This window comes from Gopherus flavomarginatus, chromosome 4 (genome assembly GCF_025201925.1).
Source record: "Gopherus flavomarginatus isolate rGopFla2 chromosome 4, rGopFla2.mat.asm, whole genome shotgun sequence".
In the NCBI taxonomy this organism is placed as follows: domain Eukaryota; kingdom Metazoa; phylum Chordata; order Testudines; family Testudinidae; genus Gopherus; species Gopherus flavomarginatus.
Window position 1 is genome coordinate 51,973,855 of NC_066620.1, and position 19,199 is coordinate 51,993,053.

General features: G+C 43.4%; 1 protein-coding gene across 1 annotated transcript in view; it reads left to right on the forward strand.

Annotated features, from left to right (window-relative positions):
- Nucleotides 1–234: 234 nt before the first annotated feature.
- The window catches only part of TGFB2 (transforming growth factor beta 2), a 78,322-nt gene continuing 59,357 nt past the window's right edge, over nt 235–19,199 (forward strand). The window contains exon 1 of the mRNA XM_050950249.1: nt 235–1,890. Within this exon, the coding sequence (XP_050806206.1) occupies nt 1,548–1,890 (343 nt within the window). The 5' untranslated portion in view covers nt 235–1,547. The remainder of the gene's footprint in view (nt 1,891–19,199) is intronic.

Below are 19,199 nucleotides of genomic sequence, written 5' to 3' on the forward strand. Positions count from 1 at the left end.
TTAGTACAGAGGAGTGGACTGAGCAAAGCCAGAATACCTTCTGCTGACTATTAAAACGATGGGCCAAATGTGCTGCATAATATAATAATGAATCGTAATTATTGGCACATATTTTTCTAACAGAAGTATCTCACAGAGCTCCCCAAAAGGTGGGGCAGGCATGACAGTGACCCCTATCGCGAGTGCCAGGCAATTGCCTACAACAGAGTTGGAAACAGCGATGTGATTTGGCTGTATGACGGTAAGAACAGGCTCAAGAAACAGTAAACCCCAAGCAAGCCTGACAAGAGTACCCCTCGTCTTCCCCTTCCCGCTTCTCTCCCACCTCGCACGGTGCGGCACCTTGAAGCTTATGCACTGCTAATGCTGGCTCGCGGAGCCCCCGCCTGCTGCAAAGAGGGACTAAGGAGCCGGGGTGAGGGAAAAGCTGGAGGAATCCTCTTCCATGCAATCCCACCACGTCATTTTGTTGGGAGGCAAACACGTGGTGCAGGGAGACCTTATAAATCTCCCTCTCCCTGCAGGATCGTGATGTTATCTGCTGGCAAAGTTTCCCTCTTCGCAAGGAAAGCAACGGGGCTCAGCGAGGGAGGGAGGCAGGCAGGAGGAGAGAGAGAGAGAGGGACAGACACTAACGGGACTGCAGATAAAGTACAGCAGAAGCTGCGCGTTTCGGGCCAGGGGAAGCCCTGCAGATCGGGCCTTGCGTGGCAAGCACTGAAATCAAGCAAGAGGGGAGAGGTGCCCCCGAGGGAGAAAGCGGCAAAGCACCTTTTCAACGCCCGGGCTCGCGACCCACAGGAGGCTGCAGCAGCAGGAGCAACAGCGCCGGCTTGTTGACTGTGGCTTGGGTTGGCTTTTTTTGGAGGAAGAGGAGGGCGCCGGGGAAGCTGCACCGCAAGAGAGGGGGGCTGCTCGGTGCATGCAGCCCGGGGTGCCGGCGGCAGGATCAGCACCGGAGCGAAGAGCAGAGCAGAGCTCACCCAGCCCCGGGGAGTCCCGGGCTCTCCCCTGGCGCACACACGCGCACGTGGGCGTCCTCTCGCCGGCGGGGCGGCTCGCTCTGCTCGCAGTTGCAGCTCCGCAGCTCGGGGCCAGCAGCTCAGCGCGCGCCGCCAGCCCGCCCCTGACATCGCCCCTCTCCCGTCCCGTCCGGTCCCGTGCGTGGCGCTGGAGGAGCCCAGAGCAGAAGCCCGGAGCTGAGCGCCCGGCTGCCACCCGCTCGCCCTCCGGCTTCAGGCGCGCTGCTCACTGGCCAGCCCGGCCACACCGGCTCGCTAGGGAAACTCCTCTGGTGCCCGGCGCCGCGGTGGGGGCTGGTTGAAATACCTCTGAGTTTGTTCCGTTTGGAGGCTGATGCAGAGGTAGCGACCCGCTTTCTTTGCAACTCGCCTGTGTAACCCGGGGGCGTTTTTCATTTGCACCCCCGTTGCCTTTTCCTGGCAACCCGGTTGCATTTCCAGCCGCAGCTGCTTCCCCTCCTTTGCACCCCCCATCCCCTTCTTTTTCAAGTCACTTTTTTTGGGACGTTGGGTTTAAACCCGAAAATGCACTGCTATCTTCTGAGCGTGGTGCTCACCCTGGATCTGGCCACCGTGGCGCTCAGCTTGTCTACCTGCAGCACCCTAGACATGGATCAGTTTATGCGCAAGAGGATCGAGGCGATCCGAGGACAGATCCTGAGCAAGCTGAAGCTCACCAGCCCTCCCGAAGAGTACCCCGAGCCCGAGGAGGTACCCCCGGAGGTCATCTCCATCTACAACAGCACCAGGGACCTGCTGCAGGAGAAAGCCAACCACAGAGCCGCCACTTGCGAAAGGGAGAGGAGCGATGAGGAGTATTATGCCAAAGAGGTTTACAAAATAGACATGCTGCCTTTTTACCCCGAAAGTAAGTCCTCTGTGTGTGTGTGTGTGTGATTTCACCCTCCAAGCCTTGGCAGTGCCCAGTGCCCTGAAATACCTGCCCCATGTATCATAACTCCCTTTATCTGTTCATTTCATTCCTCTTCTTATTTCGGTTTTCATACTTTTTGGAGGGGGGAAAGGAGTCAGTTGCTTGCAGATCTACACACACACACACACACACACACACACACACACACACACACACACACACACACACACACACACACACACACACACACACACACACACACACACACACACACACACACACACACACACACACACACACACACACACACACACACACACACACACACACACACACACACACACACACACACACACACACACACACACACACTCTTTTCCCTCTCTATAACGACCCTATCTCTCTCCACAGCTGTTCTGTCCCTCAACCTATCCCTGTGGTTTTTAAAAAGGTATAAAAAAGAATTACAGGCTTCTTTCCCTGCCCCTGCTAACTCCCCAGTCCACAGAATATCATTCTCAAGATCTCTACTTAAATTGGTAGGTAAGAAAGGACAACTGCAGAGACCTCCCTTCTGTTTTCAGTTTAATAGCTGCTGTTCCAATTAATGGTGCCTTTAATTTTAGGTACAAAGAAGTTCCTTCTTCTGTTTAGTGTCAGGTTGCTGAAACCCCTCTCATTTTTCTGCCTTTACTTTTTTTTTGAATAACACCAATGATACACATCTCATTCTGAACAATAAAAGGGAAAAATGTTCTGTGCTGATATCTAATCAGATCCCACCTATAATGAATACAAATCATCATAACATGCCTCTTTGTTTTGGTGGTGGTGGTGAGTGTGTAGAAAAACATAAAACTCCTTAAGAAAAAGGTAAAAGCTAGCTGCTCATGCCAAGGAAGGTTAAATACCAGAGAGAGAAAAGAATAACTTCACCATCAGGGTATCCAAAACTCCAGTGCCTAATCTTTTAATTTCCCTCCCTCTTCCCCCACCCTCCACTTGATGCCCTAAATATTTGCTGTCTGTTTTTGAAAAGTACATACCTCTTGCTTAAATAGATAATGTAGCCATCTTGGTAACTTTATCCTAGAGTTTCTAATTGCATTTTCTTTCATTTATTTTTAGTTTACCGAGTTGTAGCTTTAGGGCTCGCTGTGTCTTGCATGTGATAGTCCCATGATGCCAGCCAAAGTGTCTGAACCCCTCTCTTTGCAGCTGCCTTTTTCTTCTTTTACTGTTGAATGACACCATCAGGTACAGGACACCCTCGCAGTCAAAGCCATTTTATTATTGTAATTACAATAACAGCTAGGATAAATATACTCCACCCTTGTTACCCTCAGGGAAGGAAGATTTTTTTATGGATATTGGAGCCAAGTGGATATACGCAAAAGGTTCAATGTAATTTGTAGCAATAACATTGAGACAGAAGGTGGAACTCATGGTGCTTTTCCTTCAAAACACACCCCCATTGCCACACCACCCTTGCTGATATTTTGGTGAAAGTCCGAATTTTGTTTTGAGACCCAACAGCTCATGCCCTGAGTCTGGTAGCAAGTATTTACTAACAGAGGCCATAGAAAGTAGTAACAACTCCTTGATATATGGGTTTTTGAAGGCATTGATCCTGACCACAGATTTGCCCCCTTTTCCCCACCAAAGAAAATCACTCAAAGAACTACTACTATACTACTACTACTTCCCCTGCAGCGTGGGGCATGGGTCGCTTGCTGGTGGATTCTCTGCAGCTTGAGGTCTTCAAACCAATTTTGAGGATTTCAATAACTCAGTCCTGGGTTAGGGGTTGTTATAAAAGTGGATGGGTAGGGTTCTGTGGCCTGCCTTGTGCAGGAGGTCAGACTAGATGATCATATTGGTCCCTTCTGACCTATGAGTCTATAAAATCCAGCCGTATACTTGTCTGAAGTGTGTGACATGAAAGTTCACAAAAGAGGGTCTATTTTTTAAATATTGTCAAAAGGCAGAGCGGTACTAAAGTATCAGCGGGGTTCTGACAGCGTAAAGTAATCTTCAGGCACCTACCAACAGAGTGCATCAGAAGTTTGGGATCAGAAGGCCATTTAGCAGCAGATCCAATACTACTGTGCAAGTGCCATGGCTAACATCATAGTAAGTAGGTTAACTGTTTTTCCACTGCTCTCTAGTTGTCCTGGATTGAGTGAACCTCTCCAAAAGAGACAGAAAGGAGGGAATTGCTCCACCGTATTTTAAACAACCAAATTGAAAGTGCAGCATTGGCTGCTATATACACTTTCTCCTAGACTTCACTGAATATTTTTCATAACTCTGCAGTTCCTGATCCCGCTAGGACAGTGATGAGGAAGGAGAAGGAGATCAATATGAATGCATTGAAGGTCAAAAGCTGCTGAGATGAAGGCATGGGAAAGATCAGTGGTTGAGTTTTTAACCACAAAGTTGTTAGCGTTCAGTAACTGACTGCAGCCCAAGTATTACAAATATGCTCTAATTATACTCATAGTCAGCTATATATCACTGCAGATTGCTGATAGGGCTTTGTGAGGCATTTTATACAGTTCAGATTAAATATTTTTAGCAATGAGGAGATGTAAAAGGAAAACTATAAGAGATATTGTATATACCCTAAGGCATATTTTGTCTTTAATATTATCCTTGGCCAACTGTACTATATAAATACAGTAAATATGAATAGAACTGGCAAGATGCCAATCTCCTGGGATGAATTTTAGTCAAGAAGGTATTTATGGGATATAAATAATACTGTGTCAACATTTAAAGAAGGGATCTGATTAGTTTTGAATTTATTCATATTAATCTTTTCACATGCTGTTAGTTTAAGGCTCAAAGTAAAGTTATGCTAAGGTTTACTGATAGTTTGCACTGAGGGAATAAGGGGGCATCTGGCATCTGCTTGACAGTCCATCTGAGGTTAAAGACACTTGTAGTCAGAATATATGTGGAAATTCAGAGAGTCAAAGAATAATAGACTCATGTAGACAATAGATTGCAAAATTAGTGTCACAAAAATAATATCAAGAAGCTTTGGAAACTCAAAAAGCAGTTGAGCTTTGGTTTGTGCAGCAATCCCCATGTATCTTGTTTTGGGTTAGGTAATAGAAGTCCAAAGAGTCAGTAATTGAGTCGTTTTACAGAGATTGAATGTGAAATCTAAAGACAGTAGATGATAGAATGCTTGAAAACTCTGTGCCTAGAAACAATTATCTTTCGAGTTCCAAAGTCCTGGTTTTATTAAAATAGGGTCATATTAGAAGATAATTTTGTCTCTGGGATAAAATTGCTGAGTATACAGGTTCTGATATTTAAATTGGATGTTTATTTCAGCTTTAATCTGCAGATATGTAATATAAGTACAGTTACAGATTGCAAATAATAATCTGACATATCTGGGACATTTATTATACATGCATATAATTAACAAGGCATGTTTTCAGGGATTTGGAAGGCTTATTTGTGGTAAACATATAAAGGCCCAATTCGGTATTCCTTATTCATCTAAATCTCCCATTACAGTCAGTAAATTAGTAAAAACTGATGGATTGGGCCCTGTGAAAGCAAATGATCACTTTGAGTATTCTATCATCTTTGGAGGAGTTGGGGATAAAATATACAAAGCCCTGAAAAATTAAGATTTCTTTTCTTGATAGTTGTTTCACATTAATGTTATACTAATATTATACAGACCCCACTCCCCGCCATGAAGTCAGCTCCTGCCTATACATCAGTTTTATGGGACTTATTGATGTGACTTATCTTTCAATGAACTCTATAGCATGAATATTGTATTACATGGACTGTCATTCTGCTGAGTATTTGCCTAATGAAAAAAAACCAACTATATAAACTGGCTGGGTACAAGGCCATGCTTCTCTTTTATGAACAAGGAGTTGATTTACCAGTGATTATGTGCATGTGGACTTCTTGTCTTCAGAATAATTGAGTTACTAGTACAGTGGTGGCTACGCTGTATGCCTCCCCTTCACTGATTGCATCATTACCAAATGTTAACATCTACTGATGTGCAGCTCACGTGTGTTTTGCATTTAGCAGAGCCCAGAACTTAATCTTTCAGGATTTTCTATTTTGTTAAAAATATGGAAGCATTCTCAAAAGGAGTATATTATTTTAAACCTCTCCACTGTGTTGACCCAGTGGCCTAGCAGTGGTGCTTAGCACCTCCCTGGAGTTTGATTCCCCATAGTCTCTTGTAGGGCATTTGGAGTACTGGTGGAGGCTTCCAGTAGGGTAGAGGGAAGGTGGTGGGAATGATGCCAAGCTTAAACACGAGTAGCATTCTCGAGTCCTCCTCTGCTCGTTAGAGCCAAGAAGTTGCCGATGAATTTTAAAAGGGGCACGATAATATTATGAACAATGGTATCATTTGTAATTATACATACTGAGTGGGGTAATCAAATGTCTTTCTTTGCTGCATAAGCTGATCACCATAGGGGTCAGGAAGGAATCACTCCTCCCACATGTACCCTCATCATACAAATAGCAAAGTGCATTCTGGGTGTTTTTTGCTTTCTTCTGAGCCATCAGGTATTGGCCACGGCCGATAGTAGAGTACCAGATTTGGGAGCTCAGTAATCTGATCTGGCATGGTAAATCTTGTTACTATGTGACTTGAGGAGAGGGAGACTAAAGAAAATAAATATGGAAGGAACATCTTAGGTTCTTAGAGGGGTTCAAAAGACCATCCAAAACAACAAAAACAAACAAACAAACCCTAGGACCAAAATCCTGAAGCCCCGTCTCAGTGCCTACTCATACAAAACTCCCATTGACATCTTTCTTAAAGAGATACCATCGTCTTGGAATCCAGTCAAGTTTTTAAAAAAGTAAATTTTCTGGTACTCCATCCAGCCCCTACTCCTCTGCCAGTTTGGGGTTTTACAGTCACAGGTGACAATTTTTAGATGTTTTTCTGTCTTCTGCTTCTGTGTGAAAGACTCACATAAATAAAAGAGGAAACTGACTGACTAAAGTGACAATCATGCAAGTGACTGTATAGATGGAACCCTATACCCACATGAAGTTTTTTTGGCTTCAGTCAACATGTTATAGGATCAAGGCACAAATGGCTACAGAGGGAAGAGAGCAGAACTGACTATTCTCAAAGTGTTGTCAAACACACAACGTAAATAAACTGAAAAAACCTAAGACAAACTATTTGCTTTCACCAACCTCTGTTAATCCTAGTCATTTTAGGTGTCACTTGTAAGGATAATAGGTAAAATATTTTCATAGGCTGATGTTATCACTTTAAACTTGGGACTCTTGCATGTATAAGAACTGAGCAAAAACTAAACAAGGATGTTAGGATTTGTTCTTAGTGAGGTCCCTATTCAGCGAGAAACACGTGTACAGCTTTAAGGATGTGAATAGTTCCATTAACATTTAAAGCTTAAGTAGCTTGCTGAACTGGGACCTGATTTTGTGGGACATTAGCAGAGGTATGAACAGAGTTTTGGAGCCATGCAGCTGAAATCCCTCACAACGCTTAGAAAATGTATCGCTAAACATCAGGACCAGTAGCAGAGACAAGACTTGAAAAGTCTTTTTCAGAAAAAAAGAAGTTTTCTGTTCATTATCTTTGTTATCCTGAAGAGTCTCTTCCAGTTAGGCTGAACAGATAGCAAGCGTGAAAAATCCCAGCGGGCCTGGGATAATAGGAGCCTATATAAGAAAAAGCCCCAAATATCGGGACTGTCCCTATAAAATCGGGACATCTGGTCACCTTACTTCCAGTTGGACAGCTTGCTTTCTTTGTTTATGCAAGTGTCTCTATGCTAGAAATGCTTCCACATTACAGATTAAGAGGAAACTCCCAGCACATCTTGACAAAACAAGTCATTAGTGAAGATGCACAAATGTTTCCATTCCCATTGTGAAACCATATGCTATACATTTAAACAGGCAGTTTTTAGCCTGGGAATTATATGTTCTCCAGGTATTATTTTAATTTAATAATATGTTATGGATGCTGAACAGATTTGTTTAGACTAAAAAGTTTGCTTCAGTCATTTGTACAGAGTATGTTTGCATCCTGCCTACAACCACAAACTGTGGTGTGTTTCTTTTTAAATCTATGATATCCACAAGTAGGTGCCTAAATGCAACATTGCTGTCAATTTGCTTCCTGGAATGGTCTGGCTAAAGCAGCTACGTTTCCTCTTGAAACAACTCCTCCAAAACCATCTACACCGTCCGTGCTGTTCTATAATAACTGAGGGAAAACCCAGCTGTGCAAAAATACAGCTGAATGGTGCAGAAGGGAATAAAGGAGAGGGGGAAGGGGTTCAAAGGCCACAACTCTGCATAAGGGGGCAGGGAGCACATTCAACACCAGGCGTGGTATCCTCCTTCCTCCCAGTGTAAGCTGCAGATTCTGGGTGAATGAATGAATTAGTGAATGATGGTGCCCTCTAGTGGCTGGCAGAGAGGAGACGAGACCTACTATTATAATTACTACATGATTTCTCCTTTAGCTCATATGACAGCGGGTGGGGCTTTTGGATCTGAATAACTGGGTGTATACTTCTGGGGGGTAATGGCTGAGGTTTTTTGTTACATACAGCAGGAGCTCTGCAAGTTGGTTCTGAACTGGAAAGCACCTTCGCTGTGCAGTACGATGGCCTCCAAACCCAGTGGGGTTCCAAGTGGAAATCTGCTTGGGCTATTCACTGCTTGTTGAAGTACAGTATTGACTTCCCCCAGGGGAAGAAGCCTGTGGCCATTGCGTGAACCATATAATGTATCTGAGGAGAAGGGTGTGGCAAGCAGTGCAGATAGACTCTCTCATACCCCAAGGCTCAGGGAGACACACCTGGATTTCCCTGTGGATTCCCATGCAGTGTGAAGTTTGCACCTGGATTGCCATCCGGTGGATACTATCCCATGTTCCCACCCTAGGGAAGAAAGCCCTGTAGCAATCCTGTGAGTTTGAACTAGTGGGATTTTCAAAACATCTTTTCCCATCATGCACATTTTCCTGCAAGAGGGGAAGGTATGACTCTAGAAACAGAAATTTCCTATGATTGTGGTTGAATGATGCACAGTGAGGTGCATTGAAACTATTCTGGATTTTCACTACAGACCTAATCTTACTCCCACTGAAGTTAATGGAAGTTTTGCCCCCAGGCTAAGCTCTTTGAGGCAGGGTCTGTCTCTTTGCTCTGTGTTTGTAGCGCACTTAGCACAGTGGGCCTTGGTCCATGACTGAGCCTCCTAGTCAGTACTGCAATACAAATAAATAACAATCATAGTTTTAATCTGGACAAGATTGCACCACATATCCAAATTCCCTAGGACCCAAAAGTCATTGAAATCAACAGGAATCTTTCCACGGACTTCAGTGAGCTTTGGATCAGGCCCAATATGTTATATTTCCCTTGTATTATAAAACTATTATTCATTTATTTATAAATTCATTTGCTTTCCTTGCATGGAGAAGCTATTGCTTTTCAGACAAAAATATAGGGCAGGCTGAGTGAAAATATTGACTAGTGCATTATATTTCAGCAAACACTGTAGCAAACAAAACAAAACGGGGTGGGGGGGAGAGGCGAGAGAAAGAAAATGTTGTGACTTTGACCTTGGTTCTGTTTGTTTGGCTCCTTCCCACCATATCTAACCCACACTACTCTGACAAATACTGCATCTGTCTTGACAGGCTAGTTCACAAATAACCATTCATTCATAACTCAGGGCTGTTGTAAGAATCCCTGTTTGTTGCTTAATCTGGCGACTGTGAAGTCGAACATTGGCTTTGAAAAAAGGACCCTGCAAAATGACCATAGGTCCAGTCTGACTTCGCAAAAACAAAAAAGGAGGTCTTGCTTGAAAGAGGATACTACACTTTTAAAAAATATATATATATATTTAAGAGCATTAAAACATCTATTGTTGCCAAAGCCCAAATTGGAATGTTCTGGGAAAGATAATTTAATTTTAAAGTGCTGGACTCATTTCAGTGATGGTAATTTCAGCATTTCCTGGGGAAAGTCTATCAATGATTATTATATGCACACAAAATGCAGCAGTAGATCTGTCATTCTTTCCATTTCAGTTCTTCACTCGTATAAATTCGTTATTTTTCCTCATTTGGCCGGTGTCGGTGTCTTGTGTTTTTACTGGCTGCGTCTCATTCAAACTCCTGCCTTGAATTTTAAAAGGCAAGCTAAGTGCTGCTGAAGTTTCCTTTTCTTATTTGTTTTTATTTACATTCAGCCTTTGCAATTCAGTAGCTAGCTCAGTTAAAGCAGAGTGTTGCTTAAATCATAGAGATGAGTAAGGAATCAAACATGGGTTTTTTTCCTTTAAAAAAATTGGGAGTGAGCTCTGTGAAGGTGAAAAACTGATAGCCCCGTGTCTTGTTGTTTGTTTGTACAGCTCCTGGCACAGTGGGCCCTGATCCTGCCATATGAGTGTTAAACAATAATAATGAGCTCAACATTCAGTGAGCAGATGCTGTTTTAAGCTCTCCAGCCTGCACATGTCTGCTAATGCATCCCAAACCTGACCTACAATAGCCCTTGTTATTTCAAAGCTTGGCTGCTCCTGAGCAGACGCTGCCCAGTGTGCTGTACGGATTGGTGTTTTTGTGCTCTGGATAAACAGGCACTATGGACTAGCTGAAACTATCAAGTGTTCTAATAAGAAGAGTAATAAGTAGCAATTTTATAGCAGTTTAAGTCTTCAAAGTGTCATGTAAATATTAAGGCACAATTTCCCCCTCTTTAGGTACAGAGTTGTTGAAATACTGGCCAGAAGTGGCTGGCAAGCTTGGAATGGTGAGAGAGGGATCTAAGTCACCGCTGGTCATTAGAGAATATAGGAAGCTGCTTGTCCATTTTCAAACCCTACTTGCTTATAAGAATGAGGCAGACCAACAAAGCTTAGAAACACTCCTGTGAGCATAGTGAACATAGCACCAGCTATTTCTCTTGGATCTTAATTGCAGACTTCCACGTTTATGAGGTTTTTCAGACTGGAGTCAACTCCAGCTAACTCTGCGAAACCTCATATTAATGAACATACAGTCAATGAAATCTTTAGCGACTAGGAGCTAGTTTCATTCCCACATGTGAAGGTGACAATTTGCACCCCTTGACCACATGCCAGCCGGAGCAGCTCCAACAGGAGGCATTCACCCTTGGGGAAAGAAAGGCAGCTATATTACTGCCATCCTTCATCAGGATGGGCACTTTTAAACTGGGGCTGTATAGGAGCTCTGCCAGTGACTGTTGCCTCAGAGATGTGTTGGATCAGTGCATATCCTGGGTGCTCTGGTCCCACCCCCTCACCAGCTGATCCTGCCCAGTTTGTGAGCTACTGTAGTGGCTCCAGACTCCTAGCAGAATAGGGGGTATAGGTGGCTTGCACCATTGCTTTCCTTCCCTGAGCTCAAGTTCTTTGCAATGTGCCCTTCAGCTACAGAGTAGCTGCATCTCAGCATTAAGATATGCAGAAAGATGCTAGCACATTTTCTTTGTCCCTCCTGTTGCATATTGACGTAATATAGAGCGACAGAATATTGCAACAAACAGCATGTAGAGCACTAGGTATGTCAGCCTGGGAATAAGTGCCACCTTTCTTGAAGAAATCCACTGATCTGATGGTGTTCCCAACCAAGAGGCTTATATTCAGGATCTACATTTTGAGCGGCTGGATATGTAAACTAGCAGTTAGATGTCTTTACAATGGACTTGTACCAAAACCCTGGGTCCGAGCTCTCTCAAAAGTTGAATCTGGATCCAAATGTGGCAGGTTGTGTCCATCTTTATGTCTGGGAGTGAGTCAGTTGGAATTTTCACACACCCCTCCTTTCTTGTGGACAGAAGACCCTAAAAGATGCAGAAAAAGAGTCCTTTAAATAGATGACCAGTGGCTGAGTCACAACAAGTATCATGTGTCTAAGGGAACATTACACCCTTCCAAATTAGGTCCTGTCTTAATCCACTTTAGTGGGAAAGTTCTCTTCCTCCTGGTGGTAGGGTATTTGTTATGGTAGAGCTGGAAAGTGTTCTGTCTAATCCACACTTACCGCAAGACCAGCTGCACATGTGCTGCAGCTAAGTCCATTAACTTTTTGCTTCTACATGACTGTTGAGAGTCTGTAGTACTGATTTAGGGCCTGACCCAAAGCCCACTGAAATCAGTGGGAGTCTTTCCATTGACTACAAAGGGCTTTGCATCAGGCCTATGGTGCTTTACCCTCGGTTTAAAAAAATAACCGAATTTTCAAGGTATTTTTGGACCTTTTTGTAATGTGGCTTCTTGCCTTTGATGAATTGCCATCCAAGATGTTCTGCTGTATAAGGCTTTGTAAAAAGCTTTAAAAATAAACTACACTGTAGCTTATTAGTAGCAGCATTTGATAGCAGATGTCATCTGGTAGCAGCATATGGCAGCAATATGGCAAGAGCAAATGATTATAGAATACAGAGTATTAGACATGAGTTTCTGTCCTGTACCTCTCAGGTATTCCACCCTCTCCCTCTCCCCCGCCCCCCCGAGAAATGACAATCTGACCATGAAGACCTGGCAAATAAACATGCTGTAATACATTACTATCATCCTCCCTAAAGCCAGTTCTAGTCTAGAAGCTAAGGGCTCCATATCTAAAAGTCTCTCTACAGACAACTATAAAAGTCAAACCTTAATACACATAGCAAGAAAGATTCTAAAGGCTGCAAATAAGAATCTGGTAACTCAGCAAGCAACCCAGAAAGAAAGGCCAGGGCTAAGCCAACAAGGTCCTTTTATATTATCTGCAAAATCTTAAAGTCAGTCCTGAATGGAGCTGGAACCAGCAGAGCGACTGCTAAAAGCATCAGTTTTTGAGTCAACTAGCTGCAATGATATATGCTGAATTTACAAGCTGGAAAGCAAAGGAGTTTGAGAACAGGAACTGTGCTAATGGGATGGAAGTGAATGTGGTTTTATATAGTGCCTCTTGCTTGATGTGTCACAAAGTGATGAGTTAAATATTTGGAGGTACATTCTGATCTCAGTTACGTAGATGAAAACTTGGAGTAAAGCCATTGAAACCAGTGAAGATAATCCAGATTTTCACTGGAGTTGTGGAGATCGGAGTTTGTCGAGTAAGTGATTCGGCAAATGGAGCAGTCACTGAGGATGGGATTTTCAAAGGAGCCTAAGGGAGTTAGCTATCTAGTTCCCATCAAATTGCAATGAGATTTGGTCCCTTAGGCCCCCTTTGTAAATAGCAGTCTCCTGTACAGATGATAAATCAACAGAGGAACCTGCATACTAAGAGTTTATCCTGCTTTCTTAAAAACACAAATAAAATCAGTGAGAACTCAGCAACCTTCAGAGGAAAAAAGAAGGGGGCTTGGTATAACCTCTTGTCCAAAGGAAGCCCCCACTACTGCAGTACTTCCGGTGCCTGATCAGGGCCAGCCTGGAGTATGTGCCCAAATACCCTGGAGTAGGAATTAAAGCCTAAGGGCCTGATTCTCATTTACTCCTTTACATTGTCAGAGTGGTGTACATGACAATCAGACCCACAATCTTCTGCTTCAAAGGCTTGCTTACTAATGGAGCCATAATGCCACCTGATTTGTGCAGGTGCCACGGAGCGGAGCAGAGACAAGAGATTCTGCTCAGAGCATACATTTCCAGATCTGGCTGCATTTTTAACTAAATAACTAACTGATAACTTGACTGTGTGGTAGTTGAGGAGTGGCTGTGTGTTAATCTAGAATCCAGTAGGGTTAAATGCATTGACCTAGGTTTAGCGCAGGGGTCGGCAACCTCTGGCACGTGGCTCGCCAAGGTAAGCACCCTGGTGGGCTGGGCCAGTTTGTTTACCTGCCACTTCAGCAGGTTCGGCTGAACGCGGCTCCCACTGGCCGCGGTTCGCTATCCCAGGCCAATGGGGGTGGCGGGAAGCCGCGGCCAGCACATCCCTTGCCCGTGCCACTTCCTGCCACCTCCATTGGCCTGGGACAGCAAACCGTGGCCAGTGGGAGCTGCAGTCTGCCGAACCTGCCGATGCGGCAGGTAAACAAACTAGCCTGGCCCACCAGGGTGCTTACCCTGGCGAGCCGCATGCCAGAGGTTGCCAACCCCTGGTTTGGACCCTAGCATATATCACAGTAATTATGAATTTATTGGGTTTATCCTATATTCCATGGGTAAAATATTGAAAAGTGTCCAAATGACTTAGGAGCCTAAATCCTGGTTTCAAAAGTGACTTAGGCATTTCAGAGCCTAAGTTCTGTTGGCTTATTATTAGTCGGTATCATTATGGAGGCTAATTTTGAAAATTTGGTTCATTAGCTCATCTTGCTCATTTGCCTGCCAATGTAACATTGTTCCTTACAGAACAGTTGCTAGTGCAGTGTCCAGTGTAATACTATATGGAAGGACCCAGTGTTGGTATCCAAAACTGTTGTTAAAGAATAAATGTGATCAGAGACATCCTGCCCTCCAGTATATTTGCAGGACAGAATGAAAGATACGTGTGGCAGGGTGAATCAAATTTGACTCCTGGTTATGGGCTTAGGGTGCAGTGTGGGAGCAGGGAAAACTTCCATACCTCCAGCGGGACTTTGGTCTGTATAATGACTGCAGCATCAATTGCTACACGGTTAGAATTCTACAGGTTGGTTTCAAAATCCTGTGGTTAGGGTCTTATTCCTTTTTAATATCTATAGGTTTTCAGAATATTGTTTATTGCTAGGATTTTCAAAGGTACCTAAAAGAATTAGGCACTCAATACAGGTGGGTGCCTCAATACAGGCCAGATTGATTTCACCCCATTCACATTTATAGAACTTGTCAATGAAAGGTCTTACATACTAACAGTGTAAAAAATATTTCCCATTGGCTAAAAGTTGGGATTCAGTTTTGTTTCTAGTTACTATGTGTTGGTTCCTCCTCAGGTTTGACCTTAGGCCAGGTAGTGCAGGTGACCACATCCTTACCCCTCACCCAGGCTGTCCTGTGCTGATTCAGCAGCTTTCAGGCTGGCTCTCTTTCTCCCAGTTGCCATTCTACCAGCGTGGAAAGAAACCCACACTCAGAAAACTCTCCCCACCCACAGCTGCTTGGACATCACAAATAACCATAAAACCTGTGCTGCATGAATCCTAGCTGCATACTGGTCTGATCTGATCATTATTTGACTTGAAGAAGAGCTCTGATGGTCTCAAAAGCTTGTCTCTTTCACCAGCAGAAATTGGTCCAATAAAACATATTACCTCACCTACCTTGTCTCTCTTGTATTTGGGGACCAACATGGCTACAACAACGCTAAAAACATTTTTTTCACTGACAGATCAAATGGTTGCTTATTACACTAGCATTAAATAATAGACAAGTGCCTACTTGAAATTTTGTGGTTACTAAATTTGTACTTGAAGGCATTAGACTTGAAAGGTCTGTTAGTCACAGCTTAGGGCCAGTTCATTCCGATACCTTGCTCTGAAATTTTATAAAGAGTAATCTCACCACTCCAGGAGTTAATATCATTAGTATTATCCAGTAATTTATTCTGAGGTTTCTTCTTGGTTGACAATTCAAAATCATTCTGTGCATTTCCTGTCCTAATTTGCAAGCATTGCTTTCACTTTAATGATTGATGTGAGACAGAAAAGACATCAGAATTCCAATTCAGTTAAAAACTTGCTGTTTCTTCTGTCTCTGCCATTCATCTATTATCCATTAGCTGGAGTATCTTTATCTTAACTATTTTAAATTGTATTGGCTGAGATTAGAATCTGTGAATTTCTACTCGATTGCAATACAGATCAAAATGTCCAATTTTCTTTTTACTTTCTTTCCCCTCCCTTCTTTATTGCACTTTTTTCTCTGCATATTTCCTGTTTTTGTTTTTTTTGTCTCTAGAGCAAAAGGTTGGACTGCCCAACCTGCTTTTCTTGAAAATGACTTGCTTTCGTTTCCTTCTACAGCCAGGGAATAGTTTAGAAATTCTGTTCTCTGAGCCCCGGGCTAAGTGTCAGAAGCCAGCTTCAGGGCTTGCCAAAGGAGCAGGAGTTGTTCCTGGCAGAGGTGGGGCTAGAGGAACAGGATCTAAACAGTGGGACTTACTTTCATCTCCTCTCTACAAGCTGGTGCAGAAATTTGCTGACTACTTTTAAATCTTTCAGGCAGGATTGATGGGCCTTTGGAGCCTTCTGTTTAAAGTAAAACAACCTACTATGATAGATAGTAATTGAGAAAAAGATACCATAATTAGTCTGTGCTGGGGGGGGGAAAGACATCTAGTGTAAGAGTGAGTTACTGCATGCTGATTGTGATTTTGAACACTTGGTAAAGGAAAATGGGCTATTCTAAGCAGCTGGAGCCATCCTCACTATCACCTTCCATGTACTGCCTCTGTTCTCAGATACACACATGCTCAGAATTGTTCTAGAGAGAATAGGGCCTGTATTTCCCCCTCCATTTCAACATCCTGTATTTAGAGGGAGGGACAAACCCTAAAGCTCAGATTCACATCAGTTTTTTTCCAAAATTCAGGGGAAATTTGGATCTGTTGTTTTGGTTTGGCCCATCACTGTTTTGCAGTGTGAAAGTATCAATGCTCAGAGTGAACCCTTCTGCTGGAAATAGTGTATTGGATAGTGATGATGCTTCAAGATTCTTATAGTCCTTTGCAAATTGCAAGCATATTATGTCAGTAACAACTTTACAAATATGATATATTTACAGACTACTGGTTAATAAGGTACAGAGTAATAAAAGTGTGACTTCCAGGACTGCTGGTAAGAGACAACAGAACTTTGTTTCCTAATGTCACTCATCTGACCTATGTCAGGTTTACCTGGGTTAGTCCCCCTGACACAGGACAAGGTCAGTATCAGGTGTTGTGTCCCACCCACTAAACAGATACACAGTGCAAAAAACCACTACTGTATACCTGCACTGTAGCTGGGACCATTCTGCTGCTAACGTAAGTACTGAGAAGATGGGGGCATCCAGCAGCATCTGTCTTCTGCTTGACTCTTTGATTCATAGTAATCAGGTTTCAGATCAGGGCATAATATAAAAACGGCCTTGATGGAGAATCTTCTCCAGGCTTGTTATCTGTCTGCTGATACTGCTAGATCTCCGTGTCTCAATAATTGCTCCCTTGCTCCTTAACTTCTTCCTGAGACCACTCAGAGAGATCTTGAGATGCCATAGACTTAGCTGTCACCCAACTCATCTGAATGTCTTCTCCAATGACTCAGCCTCTGCCATCACCAGGGAAAGGTGCCCCAATATCTATATGAAATCAGCAAAAGGATAAAGAGTTGTTAGCTCAATCTCAGTTTAGGAAAGACAGAACCAGTGCCGGCAGGGAGTGGGAAATACTGTTAAGGAACTAACCAGTACACTAAAATCATCAGTGATTCAGAACATCACAGATCATCAAGGTGGTGCAAAGCCTTAGGGTCTTGCTAGAAGCCTTATTCTCCCTCGACATGCAGCTTGCCACAGTGCCGAGAAACACCTTCTTTGACCTTCACTTGACCAGTCAGCTGTGTTCACTCCTTTCGAGTGAGGACCCAGCTAAAGTGATCCAGGTTTTAAACATGCCCAGGTTGGAATATAGCAACTCAGTCTACTTAGGTTGGACACAACTGCTTCAAAAAGGCTAAAGCTGGTAGAGCATGTCTTACTGGTGGAAATAGCCAATGCAAACACATCACATATATGCCTTGCCAATTTCACTGGCTTCCCACATTTGCTTCAGTGGAAAGCTCAAAGGCACTTAATAGGCTATCATCTGTTTGTTTTAGAGACTGTCTTACCTTCCAGGAGATCCCAAGACACCTACCCTCACTTTACAGGGACCATGTAACTGAGTAGGCCCAGATTCCAACAGTCAGCCAATGGCAACAAAGCATTCTTGATGGCAGGGCTTTGGCTGTGAAACTTCATGGCAGAAGAGGTCAGACAAAGTACAAACCAGACAGTGTTTAGACCAAGGTACACTTTTTTGATAAGGAATTGCTATTCTTAATACTGCCCTACACAAGCAGTAACACTATGCTCCAGAAAAATGGAGACAAAACCATTTATATTCTGGACTTTTATTCTTCTTAACTTTTTAAAGATACCCCAGTAATAGTGGTTATATAACCTCCCCTCCAAAAAACAAACAAATAGCAGACAGTAATATATATAGGTGCAGCGTCCCTCTGCAGATTATTTCTATCAGCTATTGCCAGATTAAGGAGTATGTGTAACCCACACATCTCCTGGGTGTGGTGTTCTGTCCGCGCTACTGTCACCAAGACCACTTAGAGATTAATGAGTCTGCTACAGTCTAAGCTAAGGGCCATGTGGCTTTTAGCTTATGCAGTAGAGGCTCGTGCATTTAGCTCCAGAGGTCCCAGGTTTGATCCTACCTGCCGATGAGGGTCTGTTGGTGTTAAATATGCATCCCCTCCTCCATAGTTCTTGTCACAGAGGCCCTGCACATTCACTCTTCTTTGATGCTGTGGAGGGGCCAAAATGGGAGGAACCACTTTCCGCTCCGTATTGCAGCTGCTGGCTGAGGATTTTCTGGTGCGTGGAACCACATGCCAACCAGAATTTGGCCATGTATTTACAGGGATCATTTCACTCCAAACCTAAATGCAGCCAACTCCTTGGTAGAAATATGCTGTATCCATCTGTTGCTAACAACACTATCCAAGAGAGGCTTTAGGAGGCAAAGTGATGGATACCTTAATATATGCAGTACGGAAGCCCCAACTGAGATCAGGCCTCTGTTGTGCTATGCAGTCTCATATTCATAGTAAGAAACAGTTCCTGCCCTGCCAGGCTAGCAGTTTAAATTGATGAGCCAGTGGATGCTCCATGATATAATCATGCAGAAGAAGAAACGAGCCTGCTCTAAACTGGAGACTTTCATACCAGCTCAAAGATTTCTTCGTGCTGACAGTATTCATCATCCTGCAGCTGTACTAGTCCAATGTACTAGTACTTATCTAGAGACCTATCCTACAGTAGAAACAGGGACTTATATGTTAGAAATGTCACTTATCATACAGTGTTACTGCTTTTTGCAGGGCCTGATTTTTACTACTTCTTTAACAGTGGCCAGATAGCTTCTAGTGATTGTTATTTCTTGTCAGCTGAGTGTGAGATTTGCAAAGAGAATTTAGAATCTAGAGTGTATTTCCCCATCAGACTGTAGCAGTTGCAATGTAGGTCAAACTTCTGGCTCAAATCGTTAGACTGTTGTTTTTAAGGCTTTTACTGCAGACCAGCAGAAGCAGGAAGTTCAAAATTAAGGA